Source organism: Lycium ferocissimum, chromosome 5, assembly GCF_029784015.1.
Source record: "Lycium ferocissimum isolate CSIRO_LF1 chromosome 5, AGI_CSIRO_Lferr_CH_V1, whole genome shotgun sequence".
NCBI classification, from domain to species: domain Eukaryota; kingdom Viridiplantae; phylum Streptophyta; class Magnoliopsida; order Solanales; family Solanaceae; genus Lycium; species Lycium ferocissimum.
Window position 1 is genome coordinate 11,585,482 of NC_081346.1, and position 16,892 is coordinate 11,602,373.

Here is a 16,892-nt window from a genome sequence, read left to right on the forward strand (position 1 = left end):
CATTGTGGTTTGTGCTCCGTATTTAAAACTTTATTATATTAGTGTTTGCTATGAATACGCATCGTGTTTAATATGGGGCCCGCATTTTTTTTTTTATGTTAGTTGTTTTATTGTTCAAAACACGATTAATATAACATTGTAATTTGTGCTCCGTATTTAAAATTTTATTATATTTGTGTTTGCTACGAAAACGCACGTGGCAATGAATCTATCATTATTGACTTAATGAGATACTTTGAAAATTACATAAATATTGTTTGATTTTTTAATTTAGGGGCAATTTTTTTGGGACATTATTAATTTGTACGATTTTTTAATATTAATTATTGTTTAATACATGTGGGGCTCATAACTTTTTTTGAAAAAAAAAATTGGAACGGATATATGTATACCTTAAAATTATGTGGCCCACATTTTACTACTCTTTAGAAGAGCCAGTTTATGTGGCCCACATTTTTTTTTTATATTAGTTGTTTTGTTTAATAATAGTAGAAATGAGTGGGGAATTAAACATGAGTGGGGCCTACAATTTAATATAAAAAAACGGACGACGAAAGTGCTATAAACTGGCTCTTCTAAAGAGTAGTAACTAGACTAGACTAGATAGAGATAAGTGTAGCCCGTGCAGAAACATTTTCTATCCTCGAATATTGCATTTGATTTGTATAAATAAGATATTTTTGTGCCACAATTTTAGGTTTTGAATGAGAAAGAAAAGTTAGGTTTTGACTCGTTTTATAAAAATAGTTTGTGTGTCACAATATGATAGTAATTCGCTGCGGATCACCTTGCCAAAAGTCCTTGAGGATTGTCCGGACTTTAGTACAAATTATGTCATAAATTTAAAAATGACTCAAAATTATAACTAAAAAAAAATAACTCACAAGTTTTGGTGGATCTCAGAATACAAATGGTTGGGCAAAAACTTGCCTCATATATGCAAGCAAAATTCTGACAGACCGTCATAAGTTCTGATGGATCGGTAAACCTCTCCCTATATGCAGGATTTTTATTATCAAATTTGTCCTTCATTAAACCAAATAAATATGAGTATTCAAACGTAATATAGCACATTTTTCCAAATATTATAAAGTTCAAGAAATGAGTAATTTTATATTTCAAGATTCATTTATTGCAGCAAGATCGAAGGTAGCAACGCGATGTGGAAATTAAATTATGTAAAAACAGTGAAAGAATGTTAAGAATTCCTTAATTTAGTTTTGATATATTTTGATAATAACCTGTTTCGAAAAGAATATTTTTCATGACACACATTATTTGCTAGAACTCTTGAGATCCAACTTACCTGGGTCATCGATACTAATTCGTTATTAGTTTCAGACTATCTAATTCTGAATAAAAGAATCTATAATTATAGCAGTATGCAATTTATTGAGAAAAAGAATAATAATCATAATTTAATGTCAAAACAATTGAATCTAACAAACCTATGCTCTAAAAAATGAAAATAAAAGCACTACGTGTCATTAGTACTTGGAACGAATGATGAAACGAGAAGTTAAGTTCGTCGAAAATTAGAATTATTTCCCAGGGATTGTGTTTTTAGCTTGAACATACCCTTTGAGAAAGATAATTTTAAGAAAATAATTATTACTTTTTTTATGATATAAATGATTATATATTTTGGACTAAATCTAAAAATTAAAAATATCCAATAATATGACCGGGAGGAGGCAGTAATGTATACGTACAGCAAAAACAAATTTAAACTATGAACAGGTTCATAAATATGATTATATGAGCAATGGGCAAGTTAATTGGAAAAAGTTGTCGGCCATAGTCATAATAATAAGCAGTATAAAGTATAAATATAAAAAAGATAAATATAAATGTGGGCCGCAATTGCTTTTGCTATTTCACGTTCAATCCTTTCTTGGTTCCCCATTCATTTTTTTTTCTTTTTAATATATGTGGACCCCATCTTTTAATTTCAGTTGACCATTGAGGGAGTTCATGGTCGACTATCCTGGCATGAACTCCCTCTTCTATAAAGTACTAGATGGACCATTAGCACGGGCCCAACATCAGAGGCTCGTAATCTTCAAAATTGTTGGTGCAAGATGCAAGAGACCCCAAATTTCATAATGCAAGAAATAACAGGAACTGGAGTTGAATGATAGAGTGCTTCCAGAGTAACTTTGCTTTCTTTCCTTAGTCGTATGATAACATTGCAATGAAGAAGCTGATGGCATAAATTTCAACAATACACTTAGGTAGCAATTTTTTTTGCACCTAATTCTCCCAATTAACGAAACTTGAGGGCATTAAAAGTTAGAGGCTACATTTACAGGAAAGAACTCTAAGATACGATTTATAAGTTTACACGTGAGACCATTTCTATTTCTATCGGTCCTAAAACATCCGATACTCGAAAGCAACTTGATAGAGTAGAGCTCCAAGAAGAGAGCTCACTGCATCGACAAAGAATATAGACATGCAATCTCCTTTTTGAGAAGCCCCATTCTGGCATCTGTATAGAATTAAAACATCATGAATGTGCAAAATCAATGTAAAAGAAATGAGAATGTATATGTATCACCCCCAAGCAATTTGGAATTTCAGTGTCATCCATATAATCTTACCCAGTCAACTAATCACATTCAGATTTAGGAAAAGCTTCTTACATGCTAGCAAAATGTATAATCTACTGGTCCATCTTTGATTATTTCAAAGAAGGAAAGTGTCTTTCCCCTACCAATCAATCTAACGTTTAAATTTGAGAAAACTTTTACATGTTAGCAAAATTTATAGTTTGCCAGTCCATAGAAATAGAAAATTGTGAATTTTCTAAGAGGCAAGTAATAACTTTTATTAGTTTATTATTCATTGACTGCCGACATGTTAAACCTAAGTATGTCTCCATTTCACGTTAAAGAAAATATCATTGACTTTCAAAAAAATATACAGGGGAAAAAATTGCCAATCCAAATATAGCGCAACCATGATGCGAATGAAGCTTGCTACATTTCTGGCCAATGAAATTAAGAGCATTAAATAATTGGTAGCCAATACCATATGCAGTTAATATTTTAAGCAATATACTATTTAGTTAGATATTCCACATAGCTGTTACTTAAAAATGTTAAAGATTCAAAAGTTTTTTTCTGTGGGTTATTTTAGCACCAAACTTTACAGCAAATCTTCACTTCTCCAAGGGGAAGGTTGAGTAAAAACCTTCCAAACCTATGCAAGACTATATAAAAGTAAGAAGCGGCAAAAGAACAAAGAAGAAACACCACTGGAAAAAGTACCACACATGACAGGTGGAAATTTAATTAATTATAAGCATATTAAAAATTCAAATTCTCTTCTCAAAAGATACAAAAGAAAATTTTGAAGTAAAGTTGGATAGCAAAAAACTTGATGAGGCCTTTGAACAATAAACTAATATCTGAATTGCGCTTCATAAATTATGACCACTCACCTGACTCAATCTTAACTGCTAACTCTAATAGTGTGGGATCACCATACCCCATATGAATTCAGATATGATAGAATACTGGTTGCGCACTATAATGGATCGTCGGTGGTATAGGATTAGCCATTCTTCTCGATCCGAATTGAAATCACCTGCATATATGACATCCTAGCAAATATATACCACATTCATTAATAAAATAGAAATTATTTGGTATCTAAATGAGATAAGTATAACAATTCCAGGGGTGCAAATGAATAAAAAAAGCGTATGAATCTGTTAATTATGAACTTATCAACTCGAAGAAGGGAGCTAAGAGAGAAGACATAGACAAAGTCCACATTCTAAGTGTCCACGAATAGATACAATAAGTGCAAGATTATGTGACCAATTACCTTATGTTTTAGTGAAACGTATCACATGAGATTACTAGAGAACCGAACTTTTTGAGCATAACCTTATTTGCCTCCATTAAAAGGTGATGTGAACGGAGGTTCCAAATTTTCTTGGATTATCATTGTAACTATTGTACAATACAAAGTACTTGGCCAACAGTCGACATACATACAATTACATTTTGAGGATTGTTCTAGAAGAAATTAAGAATTATAGTATGTGCATGAAGATTCAAAAACACAGTATTCAGAGGGTACGAAGATAAAGATCTTTAGCAACTGTCTTATCATGCAAAAAATCTAAAAAATGTCATTCAAAGGGGAAGATCAGAACCAATTAATCACCAACCAGTCAAATAAGAGGTTGGCCAACTTGAACTACGGTCGACAGATTACACTTCTAGTAGAAGTACAAACATTTTTCTATCAGCCCAGGTAGGTACCGAAGAAGCAAATTTTGAATATCTTTCATCAACATTGGGATGGGGAAGGTTTTTTTAGTGTAGGTAATTGCAACTAGAATTTATAGTATACAAAGGTGAAGTCACTGAGAAGTAGATATACCTGAATTTCTTGGTGGGTTGCTTTGCTAAAATTATGTATTAGCTGATTTGGCCATATGACTTTGTGAAAGGTTTTCTTCATTTTCCATATTCTTAGCTTTTTAAAGCTTCCCTACAATAAAGTAGATTACATGTGATAAATTAGATACTCGTCAGTTCTCCTTCCTGCACATCTTATCATTGAGCGAGTGAAATTTTTTTCAATAAAATGTCTTATCATTTTGGAAAATTGCTTGTGAAGAGAATGTAGTCTGTAATGGTAAATCCTTTTGCATTGTAGGAACCACTTGATATTATCCTCATTGTACCCTTTAACCTTCTAAATTCATGGAGAATTTTCCCTATTTGCTCGTCCTTTTTTTTTTTTTTTTCCTTTGTGATTTTCTGTTTCAATAGTTTAACCTGTCAAAGTATTTTTATCATAATTAAAGTGATGGCAAACACTCAAGTTAACTGGTAAATATAATTTTGCTCATCAAAATTCAAAGGCCTAATACATAAACGGGCCATCAAACTTGGCCTCAGCTGGCAAGTATACCCTCCAACTTTGGGTGTGCATAAGTAGGCACCTCAACTCGTATAAAGTTGAACGCGCAAACACAAATGCTGACGTGGCTCATAAATTTTTGAGGTGTACTTTATACAAGTTGACGTGTCTAAATGATCGTTTTGTAAGTTAAAGTGTTCAGCTGACAAAGTGGAGACAAGTTGAGATGCCTACTTGTGCACACCCAAAGTTGGAGGGCAAACCTGCCAGCCGAGGCCAAGTTTGAGGGCCTGTTTTGGTATTATGCCAAATTCAAAATAGCTAAATTAACTTAAGTAAACATTGAAAGAACTTAAAAGGTACTATGAAACTGATATTTTACTTCCCAACAGAGCAAAGAAAATCCGATTTTATATTAGTGACATTTTAAAAAATACGGGGTGCGCATTAGAAATGTAAAGAATAACAACAATAAACAACAAAAACTTATAATCATGGAGAAGTGTAATTTGTATTGAGAAAAACAAAGCTGAAGAAATAGGAAGAGCAAAAACCTTAACTGCAAAAGCTCTCTTCTCTGAAATTCTCTGGAAAGCTCCTCTTTCTGAAGTCTATGGCTAATAGTGACATTTTGTCAAACACCTGGTGTGCGCTAGAAATATAAATATAAGAGAATAGTTAAAAATAACAGCAGTTAAACCAAAACACTGCAATCATGGAGTTCAAACGAATAAATGGAGAGGAAATTAGAAGAACATAAACCTTGGCTGCAAAATCCCTTTTCTTCCATACTACTCCAGAAAGCTCATCTCTTTGACAATCCATGGCCAAGGTTGTTCAGAAATTAAGAAAAAAATTATGTGCAACTATGAATCAAACACTGCAAATCAATAATTCCAAACAACTCTGAATTGTAGAGGAAAACAACATTAAGGAAGTAGAATAGGTGAAATGGAAACAATATGGAGCAACTTTTAGATGTAGGGAACACGTGTTGTCAAAAGGAGATGAGATGAGCCCAAGTGTGATGGGAAAGAAAAGATGGGCTAAGTGTACAGTACAATTTGTAATGCTTTTAGTGCAATTGTTCAAAGCAGTGTTCGTACCCCCAAAGTCTCATTTCTATATAAAAAAAATATATATATATATATATATATATATAAATATAAATATAGTAGTAAAGTAATATTCTCCTTCTTTTTGTTTTTTTCCCTTTCCATTTATCAGATAGATCCTGTATATAAATATTTCTAATCAAGATTAACCACTCAATTTATATATAAAAATGTTAGAGCACTGACGTCAACCGCAAGTGCTGTTGTAATACTCAGCCGTTAATCTGGACCTTTTGTTTTTTTTAAGCAGAAAAAGAACAAAACTAAATGAAAAGGCACTTGTTGCCCCTTACCAGGAATTGCATGCATTTGGGAATTTGTATGTATTTAATTCGTGTATTATGCAGTTGGTAAAAATATACCTCACTAATTAATGAAAGTCAACGAGAAAGAGATAATATTTCGTACGTGTATCTGAAAAGCCGCTGAGGATCCGTACATCTTGAACCGGCCCCACGTTATTCTTGTCATCTTGTCTGATATGTATGCATCCCTTAAAATCAAATACAGTAAAAAATGGAGTATTTTTATTTCCAGATTGTTGAAAGTGAATGAGTAATGAGTCCAACACAAGAAAATAATCTGGAGTAGCTGAACTACTCCATTAAAAAATTTCCAGTCAGTTTTTGCGGTGATGCTGTTCTATATATGGATTTTGCCTTTTGGCATTACTATGACCAAGGTTCTAACTGGAAGCATGCAGATCTTATCAAAGTAGGAATCAAATTATTCACCTTAAGGACCTTTTTATCCATGACGTGGTAAAAAGTAATTTTGAGGAGAAATCAATATGAGGTTCCTGTCTGGTTTAAGTTATATATTGTGACACTATAATTAAATGTATACACTTTCAGCTTACTGAGGATACTAAATTAGATAGGAGGGTATGGAAGTCGTGAATTAGGATAGAAGGTTGGTGGGTAGTTGAGCGATTACTCACTTTTCAGCGGGACCAAACTTGATGGTAATTTGGAGCACCGTGTCTATCATAGTATTAACCTTATTCGTGTAGTTTCTTGCTTTGGATATCTGTTACCATATGTTGTTTATTGTGTTTCGGATATCTCAATATTCCGCTGTTGTTCTTTACTGAATACTCTATACTGCTTTCTTTATTAGTTGCCATGTTTTCTTCACCGCTGTATTGCCTTTTTCATTACTACTTTGATTGCTGCACTTGAGCTGAGGGTCTTTCGGAAACAGTCTCTCTACCTCCACTAGGTAGGGGTAAGATCTGCGTACACTTATCATCCTCAGACTCCACTTGTGAAATTACACTAGGTATGTTGTTATTGTTAATTAAATGTTTACACTATCCATATAAGTTAGAGTTAATACTTAAAATTCTTCTAAACTATTCACATTTTGCAAGTTTAATAAGGAGTACTTAAATTATAGGGTGTTATTGTTACCCCTAAACTATATGGAGTAGTATTTTCTATTTAAATTTTTCATGTATTACCAAGTTGCATGGATAATTACTTCACTCATTTCGTAAGCGTGTGAAAGTAGGTCAAACGAAACATTCACGTGACGTTTTACATTCATTTTTTAAAATCAATTATTCTTAATTTTTTCTTCTTTTCTTATTCCTTTTCTTCTTCTTCTTCGTCAAATCTATATATCTTTTGCTAATAACAGTAAACTATATTTTTGTTTTATTTTTTAATCGGTCTGATCGTGCTTATTATAATTATTACTTCTACATATTACTTTACAGGTAAGTTATTAATGCGATGATGTACAGAAACTTATATACAATCTGCACACAACTTGAACTAATTCTTTAAGATTATCTGAATTATAAATTTCCTTCATAGCAGCCGTACTTAGCGCTGAGAAAGAACTTTCTAGCCTAGGTAACTGTATATATATATCAATCAAGAATCAAGATTAATAAGGATCCAGGGGTAATAGCCGCGTTTTGTTTATAGGATTAAATCTCTTCAATCATCTTTTATCCCAAGGGCGTTAATAAATATATATAGATGATGAGCCCAACTAGCTAGTAGATGCCTTAAATAATGAGACATATATTGTAACTCAATTATGATCTATACATACGATTAGCGATTTCTCATAACATATACCCCACCTTCTGCATCAGCTCATTGATCAACCACCCTACATCAGTTGATTTTCTTGTTTTGGGTCCTTCCAAAGCATTAGGAGACAAAACTCTTAAGCCCAACTTCTTAACTCACTTAAATATTCATATCGAATGTATCGCAAAGATCCCAGTAGATATTATTTCGAACAATTCAGAAATTCCTAAATATATTCATCCAAACTAAGGTCAACTCTAATTAAGCTCTTGTCAAAACAAGTAGTTCCCAAAATTACAATGGAGTATTTATTAGTCTGTAAACCGTCAGAAAGTTACCCTTTGAACATGGCTTAGAGCCAATTCACACGTCTAATAGCTACGTATTTTATTATTTAAAACTTACATTAGAAAATGACACTATCTTATTGTTAGCTACCAGTTGCGGTTTGTGTTTGACTTCCTCTTTTTAAATTTTCTTTAAGAAATGGCCACCTTTTGTGGCAAATATCAAGAAATCTATATAAAGCAACCCATCTTCTACTAAAGCCCATCATCAGTTGAATATTACATTAGTTTCTTCACATTCCAGTTTTCTTTCTCTTGTTGGTTGCAAGGCAGTGAGCAGATTATAATCGGCTAAATGGCAAGTATTCGTTCTATTTTTGTGGCTTCGCTTGTGATATGTTGCTTGGTAGCTTCATGTTACGCTGAAATTTTGTTCTCTACCCTCAAGAAGACTCTTGATGTGTCTGCTTCACACAGACAAGGAGGTACGAATTATCAGCCCCTTCTATTTTTCTGTTAAACAAGAAAGGAATGGAAGACTATAATGCAGGGATTTAATTAGATTTTAGAATGGAATGCGATTTTATCTTCTCTTTTGTACCCAACTTTTAATGATTTGAGAAATAAGTAACTTAGTCTCACATGTGGCTGCATCTTAAATCTCTGACACTTTCGCCCAGAACAAGAATCCAAGGCTTTGTTGCAAATAAATATGTCGATGACTTTTCTTTTCGGGGACATATTTCTTAGCATTAGCCGTTTACTATTCGTTTTGGAAGAAGGGAAATATCAAGTAAAAATGGCTACTGATTTCTAAGCATTGAGGTCATTCCATTAATTGTCTTGTAATGATCGTTTTCTTTTTCTTTTCTTTGCTCATGTAATTGATTACAGCTATTAAATGACTTGATAGAGCTAATTGTTTGATTAGGAAATTAGATACATAGATTAAATTCACATATACTGATCGTATAACGATCTTTTTACACGATCAACGTAATTTAACTTGTTATAACATGTTACTTACCATTTATTTTTAAATTATCAATTGATATTATGAAATAAAGTTAATTACTTTTAAATAATCTGATTTTGCAAATATTATGACACATATAGCTTAAACTCTAGATTCTTTACTAGTATAGTCATCATAGAAATGAAAATAATCTTCTCATCTTTTCAGTGTTGATGGCTGGAGAAGACCATCTCACATTTACATGGTCATTCAACAAGACACTCCCAGCAGGGACAGACTCAACCTACAAAACAGTAAAACTCCAGCTCTGTTTCGCAGCTATTAGCCAAAAAGATCGTGCCTGGAGGAAAACAGACGACCTTCTCAAAAAAGACAAAACTTGCCAATTCAACATTGTAACCATGCCATACAAATCCTCAAACAATTACAATTGGACAATTGAGAGGGATGTCCCAACTGGTACTTACTTTGTTAGGGCTTATGTTTTGAATTCTGCTAATGAAGAAGTTGGCTTTGGACAAAGCGCTGATGCCAAGAAGGAAAAGAACCTTTTCGACATTCAAGCAATTAGTGGACGACATGCCACGTTGGATATTTGCTCCATTGTGTTCTCTGTTTTCTCTGTTGTGTCCCTATTTGGATTCTTTTACATGGAGAAGAGAAAGGCCAAGCAAAGTCAACAGAAGTGATCGATGATGATCATGGATCTACATGCGTGATGATCAGATTATGATGTGGAAGGAAATTAAATAATCTCCTTTATTTTCTGTGTACCGTAGACTTTAAGATTTTGTATTGATTAAGTTTAATACGAGTTTGATGACTCATGATGTGTCATGCGTGACATTGTGTATGTTCTTGTCTTAATTTTTACTGTACTTTTATTTGGATGATCAAAGTTTGGTTATCAGTTTTTACATCGCTTACGTTGTTGTAATTCATACTGTAATGACTAAAGTTTATTAATTTTTGGCAAAGTTTCTTTATAGAATTATAATGACGTCCGTTCATTTTCTGATGGTTCAACTGTTCTTTTTTTTTTTTTTTTTTTGGTTAAAATTTCAAACTTTCTATAATGTTTCAACTCTATGAGTCGAAAGGATACACGATAAAAGTCGTCGGGAGCTGGTGAGGGTTGCTTATTTAAAAATCCAGGGTTTTTGTACAGTAAAGTAGAAGGAAGTAACCATTATTGTTAAGAAAGATTGAGAATTTTTTTCTCATAGTGTACTCATCTTTTTGGATTTTCACATTTTTAGTCAGGCAATTAAGAAGAATTTCACCCACTTAATCGGAATTATTTATAGTAGACAACGATATATATTCCGTGTATAAGAACTTTATAATAATTGTCATGAGGTTCATAACATAATTCACATAAAACTTGCAGGTTCATCATATTTAAACTCTTTTTGAAGAGATATCATGTGTAATAAGTATATAATTGATGTATTACGTATCCACTCTAATCTATATATAAGCAAGACTTAGGCCCAGTGACGCGGCGCTCTAAAAATCAAGCATTAGTATTTATCCTTTTCCTGGTTTTTTTGAATTTTCATCCTAATTTCTCTCTTTAATTAACTACTATTTACTATTCTAAAAAACTGGAATCTGAAATGGCACGATTGACAAAACGAAGCAATTAAGGTAACAGACGTTACTCTCTATTATAATCCCAAAAGTCACCCCAACTTGGGAATGAATACAGTTATTTACATTAAGAACTTATCTCTGCAATATTTTCATAAATAAAAGACATTGGTTGTCCTGTTGTCACTATAGACCTGATTCTCTCCTCTTCGCCTATCACCATCTATGTAAATCTATTTCGGCACACCTCTAATTCAACGCAGCGTAATATCTGTACTGATATATCAAGTCGATAATTTTGTTTGTTCACTATTTGTTTGTTTTATATCTTCAAGCAATGAATTTTGCAGAAATAGTGTTACGTCGTGCCGGGTAGAGAAGTCTAAAATCGGATCTATGTTATGGCTCCAAACTCACTTTTGCCTTGAGTTTGCATTTCTTCCTAATTAAGTTATCTTTCATCACTTTCATTAACAACAGTTAGAGAATACTAATACAAATTTGCCTTTTTCTCTTGCTTTTTCCTTCATTTTGTTTTGAGAAGTCCAAAAGTCATACTCCATAATCGTTAAACGTAAAAGACAAAACAACCTTTAGGGAACCCTTTTGAAGCAACCAACGATTCCAATTTTCAGGCCAATTGTGTTTATTATTCTGGGAGTCTTTCTGCCACGTGCCGATATAATATATTAGACTTTCATTTGGCCCCAAATATTGGTATTAAATAATGTGTTTCACATGGCCTCGGTGACACTTTAGTGTGGCATTCCATGCAATGAGCATATCAGTCATTTCGTTGCCAAGGTAGATCTTTTTCTTTGACTTTCAAGATATTGCGTATAAAGAAAAAGATAGCCAGTTTTCTTCAGCAGCCAAGAGTGTTATGTAAAAAGGAACAAGAAAAATAAGTAGTGAGAAAGGAATTCAAGAGAAAAAACAAACGAATTAGAGATGTGATAGTCTTTTTTAAAAAGTTTTCTTCGTACAAACTCATGTTTCCTACTACACTTTTTTTTCTTCTCTTCAAGGACTTGTATAATAATTGAGAATCAAGAAGAACTTTAGAGAAGTATATCTTGTACAGGCATGTACCAGAATGAATTTTATGACTTTTTCCTTCTTTTGGACTCTTTGCATCTCCATACTTAATTCTCGTTTTCTTCCCTCTGTGTTTTTTAAGAGTTTTTTATATATATTCAATTTATACTTATGAGTGATAGAATACTGAAATAGCCAAAAACAAACTTTGGGAAATTTGCAGCGAATTCTGAGAAGAAAATTAGAGTGGATTTGTTGGCACAAGAGGTAGTAAAGTTTCTGATTTTTGGAAAGAGTGAGAAGCCCATAGGTTACTAAAAACTATTCAAGGCTAAACTACAGAAGTCTTTTTTCATATCCCTGAATCTTTTATGTTCACTTTTAGTATTTATAATAAATATCAAAAGTACTTCTATTTTTATTGAAATATTGATTTCTATGATTTTCAATTTTATAATTAGGAGACAGTACTTTCCTATACTATTTAATTTTAGCGAAAATAGGAGCTTGTTCTTTCCTTTATTTTATTGCTATTGTTTTTAGTTAATTTTGGAAAAAATATGATAACTGAGGAACGACTTTAGAATTCTCTATTTCATTGTGATTTATTGATCGATCAAGTGTTATATATTAGTATGCAACAATATTATCAAGTTCTACTTAAGCTTAGAGTTTCGTGATTTTTTATAGATGAAAATTAGTTTAACTATTTGTCATATTTCTTCTATTTCTATATGTATTATATAAAATAGTCACTTAATAAACTCATCAAGACTTTTTTATGACCGTGCAAAGCGTAGGCATATTAAGTAGTTATACAATAATTATACTCTCCAATTAAAGATTAAAATTATTTTTTATCGTGGACTTTGTTGGACTTCTGTGTACAGTGGCGGAGCCATAAGTCGAGGGTGTTCATCCGAACCCCCTCGGCAGAAAAAATCACTGTTTTTACAAGGTTAAAATTATTTTTTATGTCTATATAGTAGATGTTGAACCCCCTTAGGCTTCTTCGTGTGTTTACATTTTTATATTTTGAACCCCAAATTCTGGAAATTGCCCACTGACTGTGTAGTGTAAATAATCCCCAATCTTTTTTGAGGTTATCACCCTCGCTAAACAAAAGCTTCAAATAGACCAAGGCTCTGGCCTCAGTTACTTCAGATACTTTTCCTAAGTATCAACAACTAATTAGAAGTTTGATATTGCTGTAGTGCAGATTTAGTTAACTCCATATTATGCATTTTTTGGTTCGGCACAAATAATATCATGCGTAAACTGTATTATTTGCAAATTCAATAGTACTCGGTAAATCGGCCAACAAAATAGACCTGGTATTCGCTTTTAAGGTTCCACTTATATTTCCACTCTAATAAGAAGGCCTGAGTAGACCAAAAACAACTGGGAGTTGGGAGTTGGGACTTGGGAAGTGAATTATTTTTATTATTTCTTTTTTGGTTATAGATAAATATTAGGAAGAAGAAGTAAATCATTTGTGGATATTGAAACCTGGCCTCCTGGGTACTCTTGGAGCTTTTAGGAAAAACTTAAAATACGTTCCGTCTCCGGAAGGAAAGTAGTAATAAAAGTAGATATTAGTATGGTATGGTCAACCATGAATCAATAATGGAGAATTTCATTTGGAAACGTGAGGGCAACTTGTTCAGGACGATCATTCCTAATCCATATGTGTTAATTCGTACGCCCTTTCCTTAATCTCAAGTTCTTATTTGATATTTACAAGGGATGATAAATATTTCCTCCGTATTTTGATTTGACACAAAATTTAATGAAGAAATGAAAACTTTTAAAACTTGTGATTTTATTCTATAACATTTTTGTGGAGTATATATCTTAAAATGTCACTCAAGTATGTGAAATTACTTAGTAAAGTCCCTCAACTTACATTTTTTATCAATAAAATCACTCAACTTCAACTTTTTCTCTTACAAAGTCATTCCAGACAGAAATGCCATTTCCGGTCACCGAAAATCTAACTTGCATTGGGTTTAAAATAAACTACGTATTAACTTTCCCTGTCTTGTAGATAGGAGCACACACTAAATAATCCTTTTTTAGATGTGTTCGGTAATTGCTTGGTGTTTGCTCTAGCTAAAAATTCTATAATTTTGTTGAAGTGAACTTTGTAATGTTTAGTATGGATGGATTGTTCTGTGAAATATTAAAGTTAATTTTTTGAAAGAATAAATATCATAGATATTTAGAAGAATATCTAGAATGGTCTAGTGTAGCATCTTGGATAATTATCTTATAGAAATATCTAGATGTTCTAGAGTATTACTAGAAGATAAAATTTGCTAGAATTTTCTTGTAGATGTATCTGGAAGAGTATCTAGAATCATCCATAGACAACTATAAATAGGGATGATCTTGTACATTTCTAATCAACCCAATTGAAAATCATTCAAGCCAATTCAATAGAGTTTTCTTCCATTTCAAAGTTCTCCTTTCTATAGCTTCCTCTTCTTTAGTTGAATCTTCCTATCTTAGTAACGATCTTGGGCTAGCAGAAGGTTTCTCCGATTTACTTTTCTTCTGCTATATTTGTCTACATGGTATCAGAGCCATAGCCATACGTTGGCTTCTGGATTTTGTTTCAAGATCGGATTAGTGGTAGATTCAACTGGTTTTTCTAAATGGATTTGAGCGGTCGTGTTAATAGACTGGGGATGGAGTTGTTGAATCATTGCAATTACAAGGTATGAAAGACATGTATGGAGTCATACCTTGTTGGTGAGGATTTGTGCGATGTTGTTAATGGAAGTAACACAAGTCCTCTTGCAGACGAACCGAAAAATGGCGACGCATGCAAGAAGTGGAAGCAGATTAATGCAAAGGCAGAATTCATCCTAAAGAGGTCCATTTCTCACAACTTGTTTGATCATATTATTAGGTGCAAATCAGCTCATGAGATATGGAGGACCCTCGATCGGCTGTTCAATAAGAAGGATGAAGCCCGACTACATATATTGGAGAATGAATCGGCGAACACCACTCAAGGTAATCTTTCTATTACCGAGTACTTTTTGAGGATTAAGAACTTATGTTCAGAAATCTCTTTATTAAATGCGGACGAGGCTATCCCTGAAGCACGAATGAGAAGAATTATTATTCGTGGTTTGAAGTCAGAATATATTCTTTTTGTTACATCAATTCAAGGATGGGCTCAACAACCATCCTTGAAGGAGTTTGAGAATCTCTTATCATCACAGGAGCTACTAGCCAAACAGATGGCTAGTGTGTCTATCAAAGAAGGGGAAGGAAATGCTCTTATAGCTAACAAGAGGAATTTTAAAGGAAGACAAAAGCGAAGTGGCTCAAGAGAGATGACACATTCTCAATTCCATGAGGGGTCAAGCTCGCCAAGATAGAAGGAAGGGTCTTCTAATAATGGTAAGAAGACTATTAAATGTTACCGATGTGGTGAAGTAGGACACATAAAAAGATTTTGCTAAGCCAAAGAGAGCAACATGGCTCAAGTTGAGAAAGCTGCTGAAGAAGAAGAGGATTGGGGAAGGTGCTTCGTAGCTGAGGCTCGATTAGTAGATGCCACGCTTCCTTCAATTTCGAAAGAGACTGGACCATGGATTCAGGAGATAATACGGTCCATCACGTGGAGAAGGCAGGCATTGGTGTCCTCAACAAAAAGCAAGAAGATTCCAAGGATGTTCAGACTAGTGATGTGGTAGCTGCTATCGAGGAAATCAATGAAGCAGATCATGAAACTGGTAATAAAAGTCTGGACGTGGAGGATGTTGAAATAGAACCAGAGCATGAAGTGTATGAAACTATATATGAAAATGGTGACCATTCTAGAGAAAGCATTGAGGGAGTTGTAGTGGAAGTTGAAGTCTTTGGTCAATCATCTGTCATATCAGAGTCAATCACTAGCTCGGCAAATCTACCAGCAGACAGTGAAGAAGCTAACAATCAAATAAATGAACAAAGCAACCTTGAGGGCTCGATTTCAAATAGAGAGACAAACAATATGATTTTTGGAAGCTGCGACAAACAATTTGCGAGGAGCGGAAAGGGAATCTAGTAGTGGATCATACGCTAGTGTTGAGGCTTCGAAGGAAATGAATGGTCAGATCGTCACCGACTCGGGTATTTCTCCGGATAACACAATTGTCAAGGAGCTAAGAAAAAGGGGGAGTATGGAAACTCAAGAATGTAAAACTCAGCATGGAGATAATTCACATGGTTCACAAAGGCCAAAAAGAAATATTGTTAAGCCAGCTCACTACAAAGATGAAAAGTGTGCCGGTACGTATTCATGCTTCTTTGCAGGCCTAATTAATGGCGGAAAACCTTCGTCATTTGAAGAAGGAAGAGGAGACAGGAAGGTATGTCTGAGATTTTCACCAAGGCATGCCCAAAAGCTTCAGTTGAGTTCTTCTGCGACAAGCTTGGGGTAGCTTCCAAAAAATTACTTTAAGGGGGAGTGTGAAATATTAAAGTTAATTTTTTGGAAGAATAAATATCATAGATATTTAGAAGAATATCTAGAATGGTCAAGTGTAGCTTCTTGAATAATTATCGTATAGAAATATCTTAGGGCCCGTTTGGCCATAAATACCAAAAACTTTTTCACTTATTTTGGAATTTTGAAATTGTAGTTTTTGGTGAAATGTAGTGTAAAAAAGTGAAAAAAGTGAAAAAAAATTGAAAAACAAATTTTTCTTGTTTTTAGTATTCCGGAATACAACTCAGGAAAAAAGTAAATAATTTTTATGGCCAAACGCTAAAAATAAAAAAAATGAAAAATTTTCCGGAAAAAAGTGAATAATTTTTATGGCCAAACGCCCACTAAATGTTCTAGAGTATTACTAGAAGATAAAGGTTGCTAGAATTTTCTTGTAGATGTATCTAGAAGAGTATCTAGAATCTTCCATAGACAACTATAAATAGGGATGATCTTGTACATTTCTAA

At 33.3% G+C, this 16,892-nt stretch overlaps 3 protein-coding genes across 14 annotated transcripts; 2 read left to right on the plus strand and 1 right to left on the minus strand.

Moving 5' to 3' along the window:
• Positions 1-2,110: 2,110 nt before the first annotated feature.
• Positions 2,111-6,170, minus strand: LOC132058199 (uncharacterized). Of its 12 annotated transcripts, none has more exons than XR_009415217.1 (5): positions 5,647-6,025; positions 5,439-5,526; positions 4,399-4,509; positions 3,493-3,591; positions 2,111-2,491 (listed from the first exon to the last, which is right to left on the minus strand). XR_009415217.1 is itself a non-coding variant. In XM_059450748.1 (4 exons), the coding sequence occupies exons 1-4, from the start codon at positions 5,707-5,709 to the stop codon at positions 2,430-2,432; spliced, it is 306 nt and encodes a 101-aa protein (XP_059306731.1). In that variant the 5' UTR covers positions 5,710-6,170; the 3' UTR covers positions 2,111-2,429. The 12 variants fall into 12 exon arrangements, 1 of the variants encoding a protein (XP_059306731.1); XR_009415214.1 differs by having other exon boundaries at positions 2,112-2,491; positions 3,446-3,607; positions 5,445-5,526; positions 5,647-6,021; XR_009415213.1 differs by having other exon boundaries at positions 2,112-2,491; positions 3,446-3,607; positions 5,647-6,020.
• A 2,426-nt stretch (positions 6,171-8,596) lies between these two features.
• LOC132056003 (high-affinity nitrate transporter 3.1-like) lies at positions 8,597-10,317 on the plus strand. Its single transcript, XM_059448045.1, has 2 exons — positions 8,597-8,816; positions 9,515-10,317. The coding sequence occupies exons 1-2, from the start codon at positions 8,687-8,689 to the stop codon at positions 9,994-9,996; spliced, it is 612 nt and encodes a 203-aa protein (XP_059304028.1). The 5' UTR covers positions 8,597-8,686; the 3' UTR covers positions 9,997-10,317.
• Positions 10,318-14,673: 4,356 nt separating this feature from the next.
• On the plus strand, positions 14,674-15,330 carry LOC132057554 (uncharacterized). The gene has a single exon (XM_059450191.1). It carries the CDS (start codon positions 14,674-14,676, stop codon positions 15,328-15,330), a length of 657 nt encoding a protein of 218 aa, XP_059306174.1.
• Positions 15,331-16,892: the final 1,562 nt, after the last annotated feature.

Coding starts and splice junctions, on each gene's coding strand:
- LOC132058199 (XM_059450748.1), bottom strand. CDS start 5,709: ATGGATTGTCAAAGAGATGAGCTTTCTGGAGTAGTATGGAAGAAAAGG. Junction 5,527..5,646: donor AAAGGGATTTTGCAGCCAAG/GTTTATGTTCTT, acceptor AGCGCACACCAG/GTGTTTGACAAAATGTCACT. Junction 2,492..3,492: donor CATATCTGAATTCATATGGG/GTATGGTGATCC, acceptor AATTCTATACAG/ATGCCAGAATGGGGCTTCTC.
- LOC132056003 (XM_059448045.1), top strand. CDS start 8,687: ATGGCAAGTATTCGTTCTATTTTTGTGGCTTCGCTTGTGATATGTTGC. Junction 8,817..9,514: donor TGCTTCACACAGACAAGGAG/GTACGAATTATC, acceptor TCATCTTTTCAG/TGTTGATGGCTGGAGAAGAC.
- LOC132057554 (XM_059450191.1), top strand. CDS start 14,674: ATGGAGTCATACCTTGTTGGTGAGGATTTGTGCGATGTTGTTAATGGA.